The sequence below is a fragment of the Petaurus breviceps genome, unplaced genomic scaffold (assembly GCF_028583685.1).
Source record: "Petaurus breviceps papuanus isolate PSGF00001 unplaced genomic scaffold, PetGlider_PUasm1.0 90294, whole genome shotgun sequence".
NCBI classification, from domain to species: domain Eukaryota; kingdom Metazoa; phylum Chordata; class Mammalia; order Diprotodontia; family Petauridae; genus Petaurus; species Petaurus breviceps.
In genome coordinates, this window is record NW_027187208.1 from 1327342 (window position 1) to 1351013 (window position 23672).

A 23672-nucleotide genomic window follows, 5' to 3' on the forward strand; every position below is an offset into this window, starting at 1 on the left:
GCTTGGAGTCCTCCTCCATTAAGGGACACCAATTGGGAATGCAGTTTGAACCTAAAATTACTTTCACTAGTCTAATAAAATTTAAGGGAACAGATAGATATAATTCTAGACTGGTACCTCTTCTTGCTGAGGACAGCTGAGTGGCCAGCTTCTGACCCCAACCTTCAGCTTCCTTTCTTAGTAAGAATCACAATCTCCCTTGGAAAGATTTATCTCTCTGTAAATCACATGTAGACAGATCCCTGTGACATGCATAAATCATCTAGACAACGCTATCTCCCAATATATATTTAAAAAATCTAATACATAACAAAAGTTCATGATTTCATATACAATCCTCATTCATTATTAAATTCACACATACTAAAAATAAAGACAACAAAATTTGAGATAGCTTATTTGAGAGGGACACAGTGCTTACTTAGGAGGGTTGGGATATATGCTGAAGGGATACAATTCTTTTTTTGTTTTTGCTTTTTGGAGGGCAATTGGGGTTAAGTGACTTGCCCAAGGTCTCATGACTAGTTTCTGTGTTAAATTTCTGAGGCCGGATTTGAACTCAGGTACTCCTGACTCCAGGGCTGGTGCTTTATTCAGTGCGCCCCCTAGCCACCCTGAGGGGATACAATTCTTACAGAAATGTGTCTACCCCTACCCTAGGAGGGGTTCTTTGGGTGACATTTCTGTGTGGGGTAGTTTATGTGTGATGGGAAAGGATGTTTACTTAGCTCGTATAGGCTTAATAGAGCCCATTTAATATTAATAGAGCACATGGTAGGTGTTTAATAAAAACTTGTTGGATTGATTGGGCCTTGATAATGATATTAGTTCTCATTGCTTCCAATCAGGCTTGTGTGTTGTGGCTCTGACTGAACTGGGCCCCATCATAGGGCAGGGAAGTCTAGAATTGTCATTCTATCTGCAGTCATAGAAGTCTTGCTTACTAGCTAGCAAGGAAGGAATTTAGGGATTGCATCTCTGGAAATGTAGTCCAGTCCAGGAAAAGAAACAAACTCTAGACATTCCTGGTGGGTAGATCTTTGAGGGGCCTGTAGGACATTTGGAGCTGATCCCTGCAATGAGAAAATGAGCATCAGAGAGGGTCATCTGACCTTGTTCCTTACTCAACCCTCCAGATTCCTTGTGAGTGTCTAAGGTCAAGAGAATGTCTATTAATAATGATACCTCTAAATATTAATTTATTAATGATAATTTAATCTATAAATAATAATCATGATAACTCACATTTGCAAAGAACTTTAAGGTTTATAAAGCATTCTTTTAAAACCACCTCATGAAGTAGATAGTGAAATAATTATTACTCCTTTACAGATAAGGAAACTGAGAGTCTGTGAGGTCATGTGACTTTCCCAGGGTGATAAGGGAATAAATCCTTGAGTACTTGTGGTCCTTTCACTGACTCCAAGCCCTTTGTACAATAATTAATGACCCACCACTATTACTCAGGGAGATGATCTTCCCACATCCAGGAAGCACCTTTACTGAGGAAGGGAGAAAATACAATTTATGTCTTCCCCACCTTTTCTTCAAATCACCATTTTGACATTTGGGGAAATACATTCATGTTTATTAGAACTTGAACACTGTGCTATATCTATATCTATGTTTATATCTGTCTATCTATCTATCTATCTATCTATCTATCTATCTATCTATCTATCTACCTACCTACCTATCTATCTATCTATCTATCTATCTATCTATCTATCTATCTATCTATCTATCTATCTATCTGGAACACACCAAAATAATTTATTTTTGTGGCAAAAGAGACCAATGAAAACAAGACAATAATTAAAAATAATAACTGACATTTACATAGAGCTTAACAATTTGCAAATTGATTTACATCAATTAACTCAGATAAGGCTTATAGCAACCCTATGAAACAGGTACTCTGGGTTATCTTCCCCATTTTACAGATAAGAAAACGGAGACTCACAGAGGTAAAATGACTTGTCCATGACCACACAGCTAGTGCACTTTGAAGGCAGACTGCTAGCCCAAGTTTTCCTGTCTTAGAAGTTGTACAGGATGTCCTGTTCTGTATAACCCACTGGATTCCCATCGACACAATTGTGCTACTGTTATGGCACCAGCTGCTTGAAAAATTCATTGAAATAGAATTCCAACAATAACCCTAACATTTCTACTAATGCTCAAAGTTTTAACAGTCCTTTCACATCCATTATCTTATGTAGTTTTTTGAGGAAGGCAACGTAGGGATGATTACCTCCATTTTAAAGATGAGAAAACTGAGGCCTGAAGAAGTAAATTTTTTTGACCCAAGGTCACAAAGCTAATAAATGTTGGGACAAGGACTTGAACCCATCTGACTCCCAGTCCAGGGATCTTTCCACTAGACCATGCAACTTTTGCATATTGCAGTTCCTGCTGTTGCACTCTGGCTGGGGAGAAGGGACACAAGTACATTTACAGAAGCACACAAAAAAAGGTTACTAGTAATGTGAACAGTCAGAGGATGCTCTGGTCACAGTCTAAGGACCTGCAGGGTACAGGAGGGTACCATAATGCTGGGGATGGGGGACTGATGAATAACCAGGAAGGTTTCCTGGGGCAACTGAGTTCAGAGACAGTTTTCAAAAGAGGTGAGGAATGGGGCTCGGAAGAGAGAAAGCAGGAAGGGCAGTGTAGTTAGGACTGGGGAAAAGTTCAGACTTAGTCTATGGGGTAAGTCACAGAGCCCTGCAGGTCACAGGTGAACAGCTAATGCTTGTTGATTAGATAGTTGATGTAGGTAGGGGCCAATGGGTAGATACCTCAAGCTTCTCTAATGGTTCCAAGGTCTTCAGCCCAGATTCCTGGAATCTTATCAAAGCTGACCCTTCCAGGGTGTGAAGAATGACAAGAGCCTATCCCGGATCTGTTTGGTGCGGGCACCATAGATGAGTGGGTTGAGGGATGGGGGCAGCATCAGGTAGATATTTGAGAGTAGAATGTGCACTGGGCGGGGGACGGTTCTGCGGCCAAATCTGTGTGTGAGGTAGGAGAAGAGGCCAGGCACATAGAAGGCCAGGATGACACAGATGTGAGAACTGCAGGTACCAAAGGCCTTGGCCCGGGCCTCGCGGGTGGGCAGCCTCAGCACAGTGTGAGCAATGAGAGCATAAGAACCTGCAATGCCCATCACATCCACTCCTGATACTGCCAGAGATAGTGCCAACCCATAGAGGTTGTTGGCCCTTGTGTTGCCAGCTACCAGTTCCACCACTGCCATGTGTTCACAATAAGCATGGGCCACAGCCCTCCTCTGGAAATGCTTGAATCGGGCCACCAGCAATGGAAAGGGCACCACAATGGCCACAGCCCGCAATCCCAGTGCCACAGCTGCCCAACCCACACGAGCACCTGTGACCAGGGTTGGATAGCGTAGTGGGTTCCCCACGGCCACTGCACGGTCACAGGCCATGGCTAGTAGGACACCTGATTCCATGGCAGTCAGGGCATGGACAAAGAACATTTGGGCCAGGCAGGCAGCATAGGGGATGGGCCGGGGCCCAAGCCACAGGATGGCCAGCAGCCCTGGGGCCACAGAGGAGGCCAGGCCCAGGTCAGTGGCAGCCAGGATGGCCAGGAGTAGAAACATGGGCTGATGCAGTGCAGTATCTACCTTAACCACAGCCAGCAGAGCTGCGTTGCCAAGAAGAGCCATCAGGTACATGGAGCCAAAGGGCAAGGAGAGCCAGGCATGCATAGTGCCCAGCCCTGGTATGCCTGTTAGCAGGAAGGAAGCTGGGCAGGGAAAGGTGGTGTTTGGCAGTAGAGACTGCTCTGTCATCCCTGATTGCGGCTAGAAGCTGAAGTTTGAGGAATGAAAGGAAAGACACTGGATTGGGGTTCCAGTCTGGGATGGGGGTTAAGTCTCAGTTCTGGAGAGCCCATGACCTTCAGCTGTGGGAGCTGCCTGGGTTCTGAGGTGTCCTGTTTCTGTGAGGAGACAAAGAATGTGAGGATAGAAAAAAGATGAGATGGGTCATCTCTGCCCAGCTTCAGAGAATTCTAATACATAAGACCTCCAGAGGTTCATGCTAATTGGTTAAGGGCTGCTCCAGGGCAGATGGTTATGGAAACAGAGACTAGAGCCTACAGTGATCTGTGTCCAGTTCTAGGAAACCACTATTATTCTCTTTTTCCATTCTTGCCCTTGAATTACTGATTGTAATTGAAGAAAATTTTGAAATTAGACTGTTACCACAATAAGTTCATACCTTTTAATCTTATCTGGGTCTTCACTGCTGCTTGGCAATCCTTTTTGTCATATTGTACTCAGATTCCCCGCCAAGGTTGTTCCTGACCTCCATTTTCCTTAAAGAATCTCATTCTGCTCCTGGCCCCTCACTCTTAGCATGACCGACTTCTTTACTGAGAAGAGGCTGTCAAAGACAAATTTCCTCAAATATTCTTTCTCCTCCCTTCATACCCTAAAACTCTTCTGTTTGTTCCCATTACTTTCCTCCTTCCTTCTGATCTCAGAGAATAAGGTAGACTTCCTAGTCTTGTCATCTATGCCTCTATTTTTTCCTGTGTTCTTTAGGACCTAGATCCTTTAATTGTCCTAGAACTCTCTCCAAGTGCCTACAGCCCAACTTATTCTCTTAGTAGAACAAGTCTATGGGTCAACTCTTCAAATACTTGAATTAAACTACCATATTCCCTTGAGTCTTCTTTTCTCCAGTCTAAACATACCCAGTTCCTTCAACAGGTCCTTGTAAGGACCCTTGTCTCCTATCCTTTTCATCATCCTTAGTGTCTTTTGGATGAGACCCAATTTTGTTTCAAAAGTCTCATGTCCAGTACTGAAAATAATATTCTATATGTATCTCATCAGGATAGAGTATATGCAAGATTTTTACCTCTCTTGTGGACATTATACCTTTTTTGAAAGCACTGAGTATTATTCCATGACTCATATTGTACTTTCAGTCTAACAAAACTCCTAAATCTTTTTTCACATGAATTATTGCCTTTCCATGACAACCTCCTACCCAAGTTCTGTATTTGTACAGTTGTTTTTATGAACCTAAGGGTAGGGATTTTATATAGGGTCAAAAGTCATAGTTCAGTTGTAAGCTTTAATAGTTTGCAACTGTACTAGGTTACTTTGTATTCCTGAAAATTTAATCTTTTTTTTTCCACTGGAAAGGAATCATGGAGCTGGATGAGAAAAGCTCTAAATACTAGGCTAAGGAGTTTAAATTTTATCTTCTAGCTAATGGGCAGCCTTTGAAGACTTTTGAGCAGGAGTGTGACATGGCCAGACTTTTGCATTATGAAGATTATTTTGGCAATTGTGTGAAGGACGGTTTGAAGAGAGGTGAGATAAGAAACACAAAAGATACAAGAAGTTTCCAGGTGCAGCAATGAGCATCTGTACAGTTAATTTTTTGGACCTAAGTGTAGTAATTTACATTTCTCCCTATTTAACTCTATCTTATTAAATTCAGCCCATAGTTATGGCCCATTGAGATCTTTTTAGACTTACATTCTGTCACTCAATATGTTAGCTGTCCTTCTCAACTTTGAACCATCTTCAGATTTTATAATTGTACCATGTACATCTTCAACCAAGTTAATGATAAAAATGTTTAACAATATAAGGCTAAGGATAAATCCCCGGGGCACTCAATGAATTCTCTCTGAGTTGGATACATCATTATTCACTTCTTTTTGGTTATATTCATTCAACAAGTTCTCCAAGCAATATGACTGTTCCATCTATCAATAGCCAATATCCTTCTATCATGTTCAAATAGATATTGTGAGAGATATAAAATATCTTACTAGTATACATGACACTAGGTTGGACACTTGGTCAATGGAATTCCTCATTCTAACAGTCTAAGTAATCCTGCTCAAAAAAGGAAATGCAGTTACTTTGTCTAAGATCTGTTTTTGATGAAGGCATGCTGTCTCTTAGGGACCATTGCTTCCCATTTTAAGTGCTCATAAACCATCACTTTCATAGTACATTCTAGAACTTTGTCATATGAAAATTGAAGTAAAGCTTTTCATTTTATATCTCAAAGACAACTCTTTTTACATTATTCCCATTTTTCACACTTTTCTTTTTCTTCTCTCTTGTACATGCTGAAAGATTGATCTTCCAGTTATGGGTCTGATCATGTCTCTGCCTTGCTTAAATACTCTCCAATCCAACCCCCATCCCACTCTCCAAAGCTAGCAAAATGAAGTCCAAATTATGCAACACTGACATTTGATGTGCACAATGAGCCATCCCCTCTCTGCCTTTCAGATTTATCACATACCTCTCTAATTAACAGTATTTAGGGGATTTAGAATTAAAACGGACCTCAGCAATTGTTTATTCCAATTCCTTTCATTGTATAAATGAGGAGTCTGAGGCCAAGAAAGGTGAAGTAATTTGCACAAGGTCGCTGGTAGTAAGTGTCAGAGTCAAGATTCAAATCAAAGCCCCTTAATTCCAAATTTGTGCTTGTTCTGACTATATTGTTGTGCATTCATTTTCAGTTGTGTCTGACTCTTTGTGACCCCATTTGGAGTTTACTTGGCAAAGGTACTGGAGTGGTTTGCCACTTCTTTTTCCAGCTCATTTTACAGATGAAAAACTGAGGCAAACAGTGTTAAGTGACTTGCCCAGGGTCACACAGCTACTAAATGTCCGAGACTGGATTTGAACTTAGGTTCTCCTGACTCTGTCTGGTTCTCTATCTACTGCCTCACCTAGGCAGCTGCTCTTGTTTTGACTGTAGAATGCTTCTCTTCATCCCAGTTGTTCATCCCAGGTTCATCCCAGTTCATCCCAGGTGACTTAGTCACCATTTTTGGCTCTACCATTTACTATCTTTTAAAGTTTGGACAAGTTGCATCCCTTCTCTGGAGTCCAATTTCCTCATTTGCAGAAAAGAACAGGTTGGATTAAAATGACTTCTGTTCTCTCCCAGATCCTACAATTTAGGTCTAGATAATCATGAAATTAGGGACCTACCAGGGATCTTATCATCAATCCAGTCCAGCCTCATTATTTTACAGATGAGGAAGCTGAGGTTGCTAGAGAGAAAGTTATTTGCTCAGTCAGTCAGCTGGTTGCCAAGCCAGGCTTATAGACTATGCTGATGATGTTCAAGGCTGTTGCTCCAAAATATATAGTTCCAATAGTTATAGGAGAGAACAAAATTATACTGGGAGAAGAGATAGGACCAATGAGTTATAAGAGGGAAGAAATAGGATGATTCAGTGAGAGAGGAAGGAGTGGAAGAATGGGTGAACAAGGGATGGGTGGGAAGGTTAAGGAGCTATGAACCTGAGGGCAAACCAGGGAATTAACCTTGCTTAGGCGATGGGGTTAGTGTTATCTAAGACTGAAGGCTGAAATGACCCTTATTGGGCTTAACTCAGGCATGATCTAGACAAGAGCCAGAATGATCCTGATTCCTAGAATGAATTGGAATCCATAGAAATTGGAAGGAAACACAGAGGTCATGGGAATCACAGGAACAGACCTAGAATATACTTTTGAGGTCATCTAATCTAACATTTTATAAATGAGGAAACTGAGACCAGGGAAGTCAGGTAGGTGACTTGCTCAGGTCACTCAGGTGATGGGCATCAGAAGTAGGATTCAACTCAGGCCCTCTCATTCCAAAACCAGAGCTCTTTCCATTATATCTCCTTTACAACATCCAAGCTGACTTCTTCTACTTAGTACATGAAGGCAGAACTAGAAACAGTAGATGGAAGTTGCAAAGAGATATGGTTAAGGTTGGTGTTAGGAAAAATTTTGTTAAAATTTTATTGATTAGTCGTGTCTGACTCTTCATGATCACTTTTGGGGTTTTCTTGGCAAAGATACTGGAGTTGTTTGCCACTTCCTATTCTAACTCATTTTGTAGATGAGGAAACTGAGGCAAACAGGGTTAAGTGACTCACCCAGGGTCACATAGCTGCTAAGTATTGGAGGGCCAATCTGAAATCAAGTCCTCTTGACTCCAGGCCTGGCACTCTATCTGTTGGGCCACCTAGTTCACTTTCTAAAAATCAGTGTTATCTCAAAGTAGAATTGGCTGCCCTGGGAGATGGCAGATCTCTAGACAGTTGAGGTCATCAAGCAAAGGTTGGATGACCATGGCCTGACATCCCTTCCAACCCCAGGGTTCTGTGACACTGTGATTTCTCACAATCATCTAATCTTGTGAAGGTCTCCAAAAATGAGGAACTAACTGCTCCTTGAGGAACTCTATTCCACTTTTGGGCAGCTATGATGGTTAGGAAATGTTTCTTTTTTTGGACCCCAAATCTATCATTGCAACTTTTTTCTCGCTCTGCTCTTTGAAGCCAAGAAGACCAAATTGAAACCCTCTTTCAACATGATAACTCTTCAAATACTTGTATACAGTGATCATATCCCCCTAAGAATTTTCTTATATCTAGTTTAAACATGCCCTTCAACAAAATTCTTTTATGATCTGGACCTGGGCCAGGTGGGGAAAAAATCAGGAGACACCAGCAGAACTACTGTCTCTCTTTCTCGTCTTTTATCTTCCTTCCTCTCTGCTTCTCCCTTTCAGGGGATCCACTGAATAATTGCTAAGAGTTAGCACTTATATAGCCCTTAAAGTTTTGTGAGGGGCTTTACAAATATTACCTCATCTGATCCTCACAATAACCCTGTGATGTATAAGTTGTTATTAACTTTATTTTGCAGATGAGGAAACTGAGGCAGAGGCTAAGTGAATTTCCCAGGGTCGCACAGCTAGTAAGTGCCTGAGGCAGGATTTGAACTTGGGTCTTTTTGATTCCAGGTCCATCACTCTGTCTCCTTAAGAATTATATCAGAAGGGGGGTGACTAGGTGGTGCAGTGAATAGAGCACCAGCCCTGGATTCAGGAGGACCTGAGTTCAAATTTGGCCTCAGATACTTAACACAAAAACTAGCCATGTGACCTTGGGCAAATCACTTAACCCCAATTGCCCTCCAAAAAAAAGCAATTAAAAAAAGAATTATATCAGAAGGGACTGGGGATAAGGAACTAAATAAGAGAAAGAGAAAAGGGAGAGAAAAGGAGTCTGGAAGAGGGACTTCATGCAGGGGAATGAGGGACAAAGGAAGAGAAAGAGGGAATAGAAGAATTAAGAACTTACCCCAAAGCAGCAGTGGCAGAAGCAATAACAGAAGTATTTCTGAGGCAAGAATGGTTTGGGAAGGGGAGTTGGGACAGGGGCAGGGGATAGGTAGAGAGTAGGAGTGGTACAATGGTAGAGAGAAGGCAGAGGACAGGCATAAAACTGGGGAGGTTACACTAAAGTAGCAGTTGGTCACAGGACTATGGAGGTGACACAGGGTTACGTGTTAGCAAGAGGTCCAGAGACAGAGACTGGGCTCCAGGAAATAGAACTCAGGAGTCTTTGGGGCCAGTGGTTATTAAGCTGTTCTGTCCCCTGAGGTCTCTCTTTTTCCCAGATAGGGTTCCCTATGTAATCATTCCTTGACTACCTCTGTATGTATGTGTGTAGGTCCTTAGTACTTGGAAGATTGGAAAAATAGGGAAATAACATAATAATATTGCAATTATTGTATTGATTGTTATGATAATATAAAACAATTATATATAATCATCATTATTATACAAATTAATTATATGATTATCATTATTCATTAAAATATATTTTAATAATAATAATTGCAAAGAATAATAGGTGGCATTTATATAGTGCCTTAGAGGTTTGCAAAACACTTTAAACCCATATCATTTTATGATGCTGTTATTGTCCCCATTTACAGATGAGGAAACTGAGGCAGACAGAAGTGGAGTGGTTGTGTCATAGCTACAAGCGTCTGAGAGAATTTGAATTTAGTTCATTCTGGCTCCAATTTCTATACTATGCACGGCACCACCTAGTGGTTTTAAGTCATATTGCACTTTTCAGGTTCTAAAATGCCCTCCTATGTATTGTTTCATTTGAACTTCACAAAACTCTACTAATTAAACAGAGTGAGTATTAGCATTATTGAATAAAAGCCTCTGAACTGTAAAAGAGCTTAGAGGTTATCAATCACAGCCCTATCTGAGGCATGAATTCTCTCTACAATATCACTAATAATAACTCTTGCCTTTGTAGGATGATGTTTAATTTCATTGATGGCCATGATCAAAGGATTCATCACCATGTGGCCAGTCAGCTGGTGAAGAGTCTCTCTGTAATTAGTTAGATTCATCCTCAGAAATCATACATACATAGTATGTCACCTGGAGCCCATTCTGCACCTCCCTGGGTTCCTCTCCAGACTTTGTCTACCATGTCACAGAAGCTTCCTCACCCTGGAAGATCATTCTAGTACTGAACTTATCCCACTGGAAGTATATTCAGCCCCTGCGACTCCTTCCCCTGACTGACTTGTTCCTCCCAGAATCTCTATGGAAAATGCCTTTTTAGTTATGTCTTCATTTCTCTCCAGTCTCCACTTCTAACTCTTTGGATTTTTCTGTCATGCTCCTATGGGAGTACCTTCTCCACTCCCTTGTCAGCTTCCTTTCCAGTGTTGTCTGTCCCCATTAGAATGTAAGCTCCTTGAAGGCAGAGGCTGTCTTTCCTTTTGCTTGTACTTATCTTCCTAGTCTTTAGCACAGGGCTTAGCACAGACTAGACTTTATGGTGGAACCAGATAGAATTTGCACTCTCCTGGAGTAGCCTTTGAGGATTCATTTCCCCCATTTTATAGAGGAGGAAGTTGAGGCTCAGACAGCAAAGTGACTTGCTCAGACTGGTCATAGAGGCAGGAATAGACAGATACTCAACTTTTCCTTCATTACAGACACTTCAAAATAGGAAGGTCTTACACAACAGAAAAAAGAATTTTGGACTTTATTATTCAGGGGAAGAGGAGCAGACATGGCCAAGAAGGATGAAACAAGCTGATGAGAAATAAGAGAGAGAGGGAGAGAGAGAGAGAGGGAGAGAGAGAGAGAGAGAGAGAGAGAGAGAGAGAGAGAGAGAGAGAGAGAGAGAGAGAGAGAGAGAGTGAATAGGTGGTGTGTAGTAGAGCCAGAGCTTGGATAAAAGTTTTCTGACTACAAATCCAGTCTTATTTTACTGTAACGCATTATTTAGTCAGAGGAAGATGGCACTGTGGACCCAAGGGCACATATCTCCTGATCAACCGTATGGGGGCAGTGCAGCCTCAGGAATATTGGTTGCTAGGTAATCAGGAATTGTCCTGAGAGGACAGAAGAGGAGGACAGACTAGAAGAGTTGGTCATTCATGTTTATTAGAACTTGAACCCTGTAAAATACATGTAATATATGGAGCACACAAAAAAGTGTTTTTTTTTTTTGTGGCAGAAGAGATGGATGAAAGCAAGATGCTTTTTTAATCCATTCATTAATCAATGTACCAATAAACATTTATAGACTACTCCCTATATGCCAGGTACTGTACTAAGTGCTGGGGGGATAAAAAAGAAGCAAAAGATAGTCCCTGCCTTCGAGGAGCTTACAGTCTCATGGGGGAGACAAAATGCAAACAAACGTATAAAGCAAGTAATACATAAAATGCATGGGAAATAATTAAGAAGGATGGCACTAGAAGAAAGAGGGGTTAGGAAAGGTTTCCTGTAGAATATGGGATATTAGTTGGGACTTAAAGAAAACTAGGGAGGGGCGGCTAGGTGGTTCAGTGAATAGAGCACCGGTCCTGGAGTCAGGAGGACCTGAGTTCAAATCTAGCCTCAGACACTTAATACAAAAACTAGCCTCGTGACCTTGGGCAAGTCACTTAACCCCAAATGCCCTCCAAAAAGTAAAAAAACAAACAAACCCCCAAACAAAAAAAAACAAAAAAGAAAGCTAGGGAGATCAGTAGTTAGAGCAGAGGAGGGAGAGCATTTTAGGCATGGGGCACAGCCAGAAAAAATGCCTGGAGCTGAGAGATAGAGTGCCTTGTATGTGTAAAAGCCAATAGTCCAGTGTCTGTATATCAGAGCGTATGTGTTGGAGAGTAAGGTGTAAGAGTCTGGTAAGGAGGGGACTAGATTATGAAAGGCTTTGAAAGTTAACTAAATTTTACCTAAAGTAATTTATAGATTTCAACACTATCTCAATTAAATTGCCAATTTTTTTTTTTACTAAATTAGAAAAAATAATAACAAAATTCATTTGGAAAAATAAAAAGTTGAGAATATTAGAGAAAATCATAAAAAAAACAAAGGAAGGAGGTTTAGCAGTAATATATCTTGAACTATATAATCAGGTAGTAACTGTCAAAACTATCTGGTACTGGCTAAGAAATACAATGGTAGATCAATGGCATAGAGTAGACATACCTACACTTTTTTTTGGCCTTTTTTTAGGGCAATTGGGGTTAAGTGACTTGCCCAAGGTCACACGGCTAATTTTGTGTTGTGTCTGAGACTGGATCTGAACCCAGGTCCTCCTAACTCCAGGGCTGGTGCTCTATTCACTATGCCACCTAGCCACTCCGACATATATACAATTTACAGCAGCAAATAAACATAATCTTGCATTTGACAAATGTAAAGACTTAAGATTTTGGGATAAGAATTCATCATTTAGTAAAAATTGTTGGGAAAATTGGAAAGCAGTGTGGTAGAAACTGGGCATAGACCAATATCTCATACCATTTAGCAGGATAAGGTCAAAGTGGATACATGACCTAGATCTGAAGAGAGATTTTACAAGATTTTTACATAATTTTACAAGTAAATTAGAACATATTACTTATCCGACTTAAGATAGATAAATAATTTATAAATAATCAAGAGATAGAGAGCAGAGTTAGGTCTAAAATAGATCATTTTAATTACATTAAATTAAAAAAAGTTTTGTACAAATAAAATGTAGCCAGAATAAGAAGGAAAGCAGAAAATTGGGAAAAAATTTTTATTGACAGTATCAGATAAAGGTCTCCTATCTAAAATATGTAAAGAACTTTGTCAAATCTATAAGAATATGAATCATTCCCCAATTGATAAATGGTCAAAGGATACAAACAGGCAATTTTCCAATGAAGAAATCAAAACATAGTTATATGAAAAAATGCTCTAAGTCATTATTGATTAGAGAAATGCAAATTAAAACAACCTTGAAATATCATTTCATATCTACAAGATTGGCCAAAACGATAGAAGAGGAGAGTGAGAAGTGTTGGAAGTGATGTGGAGGAATTGGGACACTACTTCATTGTTGGTGAAATTGTGAGCTTATCCAACCATTTTAGAGAACAGTCTGGAATTATGCCCAAAGAGTTATTAAACTATCTATACCCCTCAACCCAGCAATACCATTACTTGGTCTATTTCTGAAGATGGTTGGGAAAAGAGGAAAAGGATTTATGTGTTCTAAAGTATTTATAGCAGCTTTCTTTGTAGTGGCAAAGAACTAGAAATTGCAGGGATGCCCATCGATTGGGGAATAGCTGAACAAGTAGTGGTATATGATTGTGATGGCATATCACTGTGCTATAAGAAATGATGAGCTCAATGATTTTAGAAAAAAAAACATGAAAAACTTACATCAAATAATGAAGAGGGAAATGAAGAGAGCCAAAAGAACATTTTATACAGTAACAACAATGTTATTTTAAGAATGTCTTTGAGCAAATAAGTTATTTTGATTATTATGAATGCCCAAATTAACTATAAAGGACATATGAAGAAAGTTACTATCTTCATCCAGAGAAAGAAATGATAAATAAAAATATGTATAGAATAATTTTACAACATACCTATACATACATACACATCTATCTATCTATCTATCTATCTATCTATCTATCTATCTATCTATCTATCTATCTATCTATCTATCTATCTATCTATCTGTATCTGATGGTAGCCATCTCTAGGGCAGGGGAGGGAGGGAAGGAAGAAAAAAAGAAATTTATATGATAATTTTGTTGTATATTTGAAAGGACTAGCAAGTTGTGCATAGTAGATTTGCAGTTTTGTGTGCAATCATATATTTTTAATCGTACTGTTATAGAAATGCTTGCTTTATTCCATAAATTAAAAACAAAATAAAAAAAGGAAAGCTAAACAGTACTTTCTATTTGCTTCTGGAGGTAATGAAAGTTAATGGAATTTATTGAGTAGATGGGTGACACAATCAGATCTGTACTTTAGAAAAATGATTTTAGTGACAATGGAGAATGGATTAAAGTGGGGAGAGAGTTGAGGCAGACAGATCCACCTTCAAACTTTTGCAATAATCCAGGTATAAGGTGATGAGGGCCTTCACTAAAATTATGGCTGTGTCACAGAAGAGAAGGAAAGAATATATGCTGCTTCTATCACCTTCAGCTCAACCTCTAATAACAAAGTCCTTGTTAGAAAACAGGTATAAAAGGATATTGGGTTCAGATTCTGGTCTAGGAGATTTGAGAATAGGGAGAGGGGTAAGATGACTGGGGAAGGGGAAGAGGGAAAGAAGGGGAAAAGGGCCTTGAAGAGACTTAGGGAGAAAAGAAGAGGAATGGACAAGTCATCTAATCCAATTAAGCTTTTAGTGTTGGTGCAAAGAGGTTTTAAAAAATCATCTCATTGAATTCTTGTTATTTTAGTTTTGATTTCTATTCCTATATTCTTAGAACCTAATTGTGACTATTATGTTAGAGATGTAGTTTATGTCATGTCCCTTCTCTCTACATTGACATTTCTTTTTATCTTTACACTACTTATTCCCTTCTCCTGTCTCTGAGGAAGAATTAGTCATCCTCCTTTCCCATACTAATCATTCCACCTATGCCCTTGATCCAATTCCCTCATGTTTCTTCTCAGAACAAAATCTTCCCATTATCTTTTTATCCTCCACTATTTGTGATCTTTTTTCTTTATTATACTTTTTGTTATGCTCACAAACCAGCATGTCTCCCATATTATACAATAAATCCCAAACAACTCTTCATCCATGCTGCCTCCTCAATTTCCTATCTCATATTTCTCTTTTCCTTCACCAGCATAATTTTGCAAGAACATTCCATATTTGCTGCCTCCATGGTTTCATGGAAAGACTATAGAATTTGGAATGAGGACACTCGAGACTGGACACGGTTCTGACACTGAAAACCTTTCTGACTTTGATCATGTCAATTCCCCTCTCTGAGTCTCAGTTTCCTCATTTGTAATGTGACAAGGCTGGATTGCATGATAGCTTAGGTCTCTTTGTAGCTCTGTTTTAGCTTTGCACACCTTAAATACTGTGAACTTCCTCTCTGCCCATCGTGGCTTAATCATATTCGCCATCAACAAGCATTTGTTAAATACCTACCAAGTGCTAAGCATTGTGCTAAATTCTGGGGATATGAAGAAAGACGACTTTCTCCTCCATTCACTGTGTCTACCCTCAAAGAGCTTAACCCTTATAATATGGTTTTTGCCCTTGTTGCTTTATTGAAACTACTTTCTGAAAGAGGTGAATGACTTCCTAATAATAGATATTTATTAATAAATCTTTATAAAAGAATCTATTCTCATCAGTCCTCATTCTCCTTGATATTTTTGAAGTGTTTAATATGATTGATCAACAGTGTCATTCCATACTTTTGGATACTCTGTCCTCTTTTAACTTCTATGGCCCTTCTTTCTTCTAGTTCTTTTTTTTTTTAGCTCCAAACTATTACTTAAATTTCAAAAAACAAATAAGAATTCGCATCTTCTTTGACCATTCCTTCTCTGTCCTCACCAGCCCCTCATAACTAAATAATTAATCAAAATTTATTAATACAAAGTATATGCAAAACTGCTTCTGCTCTCTAAATGTAAGCATTCCACTAGTTTCTATCCTTGGATCTCTTCTTTTTCTCTCTGTTGTCTTTTTCTCTTGGAAAATATTCATTTCCACGGATTCAGTTTCCACCTCTGGGCAGATGACACTCAAATTTATACCTTTGGCTGGGTGATGCAGTGCATGGAGAGGGGGACCTAAAAGCAGGAACTTTGAATCTTTATTAAGACATGCAATGGCTATATAATTCTGGGCAAGGCAGTCTACCTGTCTGTCTTAGTTTTCTCTTCCATAAGATAGCAATGATAATAATACCTAGAGGATGAAATGAAATGTACCTTGAAGTGCTATTTTAATGCTATTATTATTATTCATTTTCACATGCTATGGGTCTACATATTCAACTTTCTAAAAGGTATCCACCTAGGTGTCCTGACAACAATTTGAACTCATCATGTGCCAAAATGAATTCATCATTTTTCTTAAAAATGTTTATTTGCCCAAATCTCATTTTTTTTTTAATAGCGCTAACTTCCTTCCTTTGCTTCTAGTTTTGCTTTCTTTATTTTCACTAATCTCTAGCTTAAACTGATCATTTGCTGCAATTATTAAAAAACATAATTCTGAGAAGTGCCTTCATCAAACTGCCAAAGGGGTCCATTACACACACACACACACGCACGCACGCACGCACACACTCGCACATTAAGAACCCTTTGCTTAGCTTAAAGATTATGATTTCTATTTTGGACATGATGATTTTGAGTTTTCTATGGGCCATCTAGCTGGAGTTTTCTAGCAGGTGAATAGAGAAGAGGACTGTTCAGGAGAGAGGAGATGGCAAGATACCTAGATCTGGGAGTCATTTGCATAAAGACAACAGTTCAGGGAACCTCATGAGATCCTAATAATAATAGTAATAATAGCTAATACTTACATAGCAATCTAAGGTTTACAAAGTGCTTTAGAAATATCTCATTTTTCCAGTCGGATGCAGTTTATGTCAGTTCTATCTCTTTAATGGGTCTTGAACAATGATAGCACTAATAACATATCTATATAATACTTTAACCCCTGCAAATTGCTTTGTGCACAGTTGACCCTAAGAAGTAGGTAATGAAAAGATTATTATTTACAACTTTATTATTTTTCCCTCCTAGATAAAAGCCAAAGACATTAGCCTGGTCAATCAAAACCCTAAAAAACTCATACTGAAATACTTTCCCAGACTCATTCTCTACTTCTCCCTTAGAGTTTATTGAAACCCCAGGGTTAGTCTCTATCCCTATGAAATGATAGCTCTACCCCCACCTTATCTCAGACTCTAAGTGGGGTGCTCCTGCTTGAGGGCAGGCTTATGGACTAAATCAAGCTACTTATTTATTTTGTTTTTTAGCTTAGTCTTCTCTCTGTGAACATAAGTCAATTACTCACCGTGTGCTTAGGACCTGTTTCTTTATCTTTCATTTCTTTTATTAATCATCATTTACCCCACCTTGCTCACTCTTAGTACCCCATTACTTGTTCCTTTCTCATCTTTCCACTTCCAAGGCCCATATAAAGACCATGATCTTGGAAGGAAAGTGGAGACTGTGCCCTTCCTCTGTAGCAGCAATATTTTTCTGGGGAAAGGGAGAAGATAAAGATGTGGATGGAGGAAGATAGCTCATAGGGGCCCTAGGTGCTGGAATTTGCACACCATGACATTCCTTTGGTGTTCATTCTTAAAAGGGGGAAGGATGGAAGCAATTCTCAATGATTCCATGATCCTTCCATGAATAAGTATTTCCCAAGTGATGGGTGACTAAGGGAGGATTGGGAACATTCTTCTTTAAACAAAAATGAATAGAGTCAAATCTTTCTGGGCTTTCCTGAGTGAGGGACTTCTTGGAGACAGGGAGATGGATAAAATGACCTTTCAAAGTCTTTTCTAGTACTGGAACTCCTGCCTCATTTTGTTCTGAACTTTGAGGAAGGTTTGTCTTTAGGTCTTAGGTGAGGGAAAAATCTTTCTTGGATTCCACCAGGGCCTCATCTTTGGATGGTGGTCATTTTAAGTCAGAGGATAGTCATGCTTCCTTACACATGGGACCACAGGTCTGTATAACATTGCTTTGTGGGATTCAGGGAGGAATATGCTCCATTACAGTTTACTGTTCATATTCTGTATACCCAAGTTGTGTTAAATACTGGTGCGGGGCAGTGGTTAGGTACAGAGAAATATATGACATAATCCCTGCCTTCATGGTGCTCTCAGTCTAGTTGAGGAGATAATGTATCTGTGTGAAACAGAGAAGAAAACAAACCAGTACATAGAGAAGCAATACATTTGATGTAACTAAACTTCATGAACGTGTAGGTAAGTTGTGCTATGAATAACCAACCATGGGAGAGATCAGTCTGGAGTTACTAGGGCAGGCTTCATAGAGGAAATAGGACTGGGTTACACTTCAAAGTATGAGAGAGCTTTGGACAGGCAAAGAGGAGAGGGTATGGAGTTCTAAGTGGGGGAACTGAAGAAGTAAAGGTTTGATGAAGGGGGGAATGCTTATAATGTGTGTGGGAGTGGAGGGGTGGAGTGAGGAGCAGTAGGAGATGAAATTGCATGGTCTGGGTAGACACAGATTTCAGAGGGTCTAAAAAAAAGGAAGAGGAGTTTTAAGATTGGTGAGCCATTTTATGTTTTTGAGCATAGGATTTAAATAGGAACAATTCATGGGAATGAGATAAGTTTTTTTCTTTAGCATTTCTTTAATTTGATCACAATGAACATTCTGTAGGAGCACAAACATTTTGCTATGTATGCCTCTGCCTCAAATAAATGTTTTTGTTTCTTTCACACTTCACTTAGTGTTCTACATATATTATATATTTAACTGGTTAGTGAATTTTGATTTTCGAATTATCACTTGAGGTAAAAGAAGGACAATTGGGAAATAGTAGTCTATCAATTTCTTGAACTTGTGTTTCCCCTACTGCATTTGTGCAGGGCTTCTTCACAGAGCAGGGACAGAATCATGTTCTTCAGTTTAGCTTACATTCTGCTTTAGTGCTCATAGGGAGCAACCAAATCCAACATGGTGAACACCAATCACACTGTCTTCCACCCTGCTGTGTTTGTCCTGCTTGGGATCCCAGGCCTAGAAAGATACCACATCTGGCTTTCCATCTCCTTATCCTTTTTATATGTGACTGCGGTGCTGGAGAACAGTGTTCTGATTCTGGTCATTGTCCTGGAACACAGCCTCCATGAGCCCACGTACATGTTTCTCTCCATGTTGACTGGTACTGACATCCTACTTCCATTACCACTGTGTCCAAAGCCTTGGTCATTTTCTGGTCCCACTCATGGAACATCACCTTTGATGCTTGTGTGACCCAAGTCTTCTTTGTTCATATGACATCTGTGGGAGAATCAGTCACTTGATGGCCATGGAATTTGATTGCTATGTAGCCATTTGTGCCCCATAGAGATATTCACTGGTACTGACAATACCTGTGGTATGGAGGCTAGGTTTAAGCCATTTTTCTCTGAAGCTTCTGCATGATCTTCCTTGTCATATTCCTGCTAAAGTTACGCTTCTGTAGGACCAATATAATCCCCCATTCATATTGTGAACACATTGGGGTGGCCTGACTGGCCTGTACTGACATTACTGTCAACACATAGTATGACTTCTCTCTCCCATTCTAACAGTGCTCACTGATGTGGTGTTCATTGCAGCGACTGATCTTCTGTGCCATCTTTTGGATGCTGTAATGGTAATGAAGATTTGAAGATCTTCCACGCCCCTTGTATTGAAAAGCAAACAGGTACTTAGCACCTTGTTTCAAGTTCATGATTGTATGAAGTATAAAGATCCAGAACTTGTGAATCTCACAGTGGGAGGAAGTTGTTGATGTAACAAGAAGGGGTGGAACAGGGAGGAGCTAATACCATATATAAGGAAAAGCCCAAGCTAGAGAGCCAGAATTGCTGAGAGAGAGAACTTCTAGGATCCTGAGAACTTCTAAGGACTGGTAGGAGCTAGAGAACTTCTGAGAGCCAGCCAGAGCTGCTGAGAACTTTTGATAGACAGCTAGAACTGCTGGGAACAAGAACTGCTGGGAGTGAGCAGCGTGGAGGCTGAGGAGCTACTGTGAGTGAGGAGAGAAGGATCCTTGCTTGAGGAAGCCTGTTTTGTTTTGAAGGCTTGGGAATGTGGGTGTTTGTTGCGTTGACAATGTTGTACCAACTTCGAGGTTACTTTAATTCCTTTGACTTTCTGGTTTTGGGACTTGGTTTTCTGGTATTTGAATAAATGCTTTGGTTCTGTCCTCCATGTGGAGAACCTGTTAAATTTTCTGATTAATAACTACACCAGCATATTCATAGCTGCTGTGGGTGCTGTGAATATGGCATTGCTGGTACAGATGCCCTTCACAAGTCACTCAGCACCTGTGGCTCCCACCTTTGTGTCATCCTCATGTTTTATGGACCATCCTTCTTCACTGCATTGGCTCATCAGTTTTTGGCACAACTTCCCATGCCATGTACTTATCCTATTGGTCAATATCTATGTAGTGGTGCCTCCCACACTCAATCCCATTGTTTATTTGGTAAAGATGAAGCACATCAGAAAGGCTGTGGCCCACATTTTCATGGAGATCAAGAAGTGGTTTTCCTCATTCTCTATGGGCTAAGGTCTCCTTGATCACATTCTTAATCAGGATTTTTTCCCTAAGAAGCCAAGCATAGAATATCCCCTAATCCCTACCTTCTTGGTAATTCTTTTCTTCTTTCAAAGAGATCATAAAGTACTATGTTATGCATATAGGTTTGCCCTTAGAAATTATAAGTAACAAGTGATTCAAAAGAGTTCCTTACCTTCCAAGACTAAATTCTGGGTTCAAATCCTGACTTTAATGCTTTCAATTTGAGTGACCCTGGTCAAATCCTTTAAATTTTTAAAATTTCCTTATGTATAAAATTGAGATAAGAATAACTTTTAAAAAAAGTTTTAAAATTCTTGATTGATAATAATCTTTGTTATTATGGAAGGAGAAATTTGGATTTCTGGGATTTTCAGAAGTTCCAAAATCATATTATTCTATATTTTGATAACATTTTAGTTGTGTATTTAAATAATAAGTGACAACAATAATAAACTGAATCATTTTCTGTGATAGTTATACTAAATGTTTCAGAGATTTTTGTAAAAATATTATTATTAATAATATGAATCAATATATTGTGACAATCATTAAAACACATCCAGCAATGAACTGACTGATTTCCTTAATATTTCTTAAAAATGTTTCCAATATGCTTTAGGCTCAAAATCTATTATTATAGATATCTAATAAAGTTAGTTCAATACATAAGAAATATTAAGTTTAGCACTTTAAAAATTTTTTTTAATTTTTTAATGTTTTTTTAAAGCAATTGGGTTAAGTAACTTGCTCAAGATTACATGGCCAGTTATTTTGTGTGGGTGCCAAGTATCTGAGGCAGGAACCGATCCTGGGTTTCCTGATGCTGGGGCTGGCACTCTTACTCACTGTGCCACCTGGCTGTCCCTAAGTTTAGCACTCTTTATAAAGAAATCTTGCCTAATATGAATAATTTAAATGCTGGAAAATACCAGTGAATAATATTGGGTAGTACTGGAATAACATATTTAGATTTCCTAGCAAAGTTAACAGCATTATACAGAATCACTTGTTGAAGTTGCCAGTTTAAGGACTTTTTTCCCTCTTAAAACTTGTTATTTCTTGGAACTTAGAGGATTTGTACAACATACACTATGCACACAAACATTAATATTTACTTTCTTTTGTTAGGAACAGATAGAGGCAAGAACACATTTATAAGATGGCAATAGTTATGGACTAGAGTGACTGATCAGATTGTGAAAACTTCTGTACTAGTAAGTTGTAGCGTTCTGCTAGGTTGTGTGGGTAGGTATACTCACCTCAACAGGCTTCGGAAGTCTCCGGCTCCAGCTATCGCTAGAGAATGACTCCACAGAATCCAAGGAAGGTACACTTTTCTTTATTGAGGACTACAAGTTACACCTTCTATCCCGACCGCCAGCGACCAAACGACTGACTCCTTTCTCCCTCCTTGTCGTCCCTTATATCCTTTGCTAGCCGCTCTTCCCTTTTACACGTCCAGGCCACAGCGAGCCAATCATGCGCTGCCCCGAAGAGGAGGAGGAAAGCCAAGCCACACCTTACCACGTGACCATCCCGTGATGAAACACTAGGGCCTCATCCCGTGATGCCAACTCAGCACTTTTGGAGACCCCCGTGATGGGACGCCAGTGTCCCGTCCCATGGTGCATCCTCAGCAGTGCTCATGGTGTCCTTTGGCCCCTCATGTGCCCTCCCCAGGTGACCACGTGCACTCCTGTTAGCTCCAGATCTCACCGGCCTTACAGTAAGTCTTGTTCCATTTTTTGGAAATATAGTCGATAACCTTTGCTCCACGTATCAGCATTTCCTGATCTTGCTTTTGACTTGACAGGGGTTTCCTTTGAACCAGTAATGTCTTTATATTGTTTATTAGCTACTAATTCTCAAGATAGAATTGTTGTTGGTCTTGTTGCATCCTTCTACTGGTCTTGTGGCTACTGAGTTTTTTGCTACTACCAACTACTGGTCTTCATTGTTGCAGAGTACCTGATGGTTATCACTACTTGTGATTGTGAGGGTGAAGTGATAGAAAGTGTCTCTCTGAGGCAGGCCTTCAATGATAGAAAAAAGAGTCATAACTTGACAGAACACATCCTTTCATTTTGACCTGTGGGGATTGCATCTGCAAAACATGATGCACATGTTCATAAGGAACAGGGTTTCAGTGGACATTTCTCATTTCCAGTATATTACAATGAATTATGAAATGGTACAAAAGTTCTCATCAAAGAAATATATGAACAAAAATGAAGAAGGAGTTGAACATACAGAGAGTGGTGGTTATTGACAGACAATTAATGAGCTACATTGGAAATAGACACACCAATTACATCATAGATCCATTTGATTATTTGAATATTTGGGTATTCTTCTAGATAGGCTTTATAGATAAAGAAAAAATAAGTATAATGGTTATAAATAAAAGAGTAAAATCCTGGAATAGAAAGAAATAAAAAATAAATAATGAACAGAATGAAGGAAAGAAATCCTTTTTAGAAAAAGGTACAGAAAATCAAATTTAAAAAATAACAAAGGAAGTTGAAGGGGAAAAATGAAAGAAAGATTTTACTTGACTGAGAGTAAAAAAGGGAGGAAAAATTAAATAGACTACAGTATAAAAGAAAAAGGAAATATTAAACAAAACTTCCAAACTAGGGAAAATGATAACAAACAGGGAGGGTGTGGTGCTTAAGAGTGAGAAGAAGAGAGCTGGTGGGAATAGAAACACCTTGAAATAAATTAAGCTAAAATAGCTGGAAAAGATAAAGTACTCTGCTTATAAAAGAAGAGTGAAAAATCATAATTTGGAAAAACAGCATTAGATACAAATAGAGAAAAATATAAACCTAACTCTTGTAACTTCAAATGTAAATGGATTAAATAATCCAATGAAATGAATAGGAGTGATATTGGATAAGAAAACAAAACTGTTCTATATCTTTTGTGCAAGAATATGTTGCCTATAAGACACATATTTCAAAACAAGTCATATAAAAAGCAATATTGAGGAAAAATTGACTATGCATCAAGTTAATTCCCAAAACAGGAATTTCAAATACTATTAGACAAGTCAGAGCAAACATTTAAAAACTAAAAAAGTATAAAAAAACTACATTTTCTGAAAGGAACCATAGATACCAAATATCAATATTAAGCTTACATGTCAAAAATTTGATTTGATATCAAAGTTTGATATCAAAATTGATTTAATATCAATATTAAACTTATATGTCTTA

The 23672-nt window shown here is 39.0% G+C and overlaps 1 protein-coding gene and 1 pseudogene across 1 annotated transcript; one reads left to right on the forward strand and one right to left on the reverse strand.

Moving 5' to 3' along the window:
- Positions 1-2854: 2854 nt before the first annotated feature.
- On the reverse strand, positions 2855-3820 carry OR52W1 (olfactory receptor family 52 subfamily W member 1). The gene has a single exon (XM_069107832.1). It carries the CDS (start codon positions 3818-3820, stop codon positions 2855-2857), a length of 966 nt encoding a protein of 321 aa, XP_068963933.1.
- A 15016-nt stretch (positions 3821-18836) lies between these two features.
- LOC138176898 (olfactory receptor 52B2-like) lies at positions 18837-20442 on the forward strand (annotated as a pseudogene).
- Positions 20443-23672: the final 3230 nt, after the last annotated feature.

Coding starts and splice junctions, on each gene's coding strand:
- OR52W1 (XM_069107832.1), bottom strand. CDS start 3,820: ATGACAGAGCAGTCTCTACTGCCAAACACCACCTTTCCCTGCCCAGCT.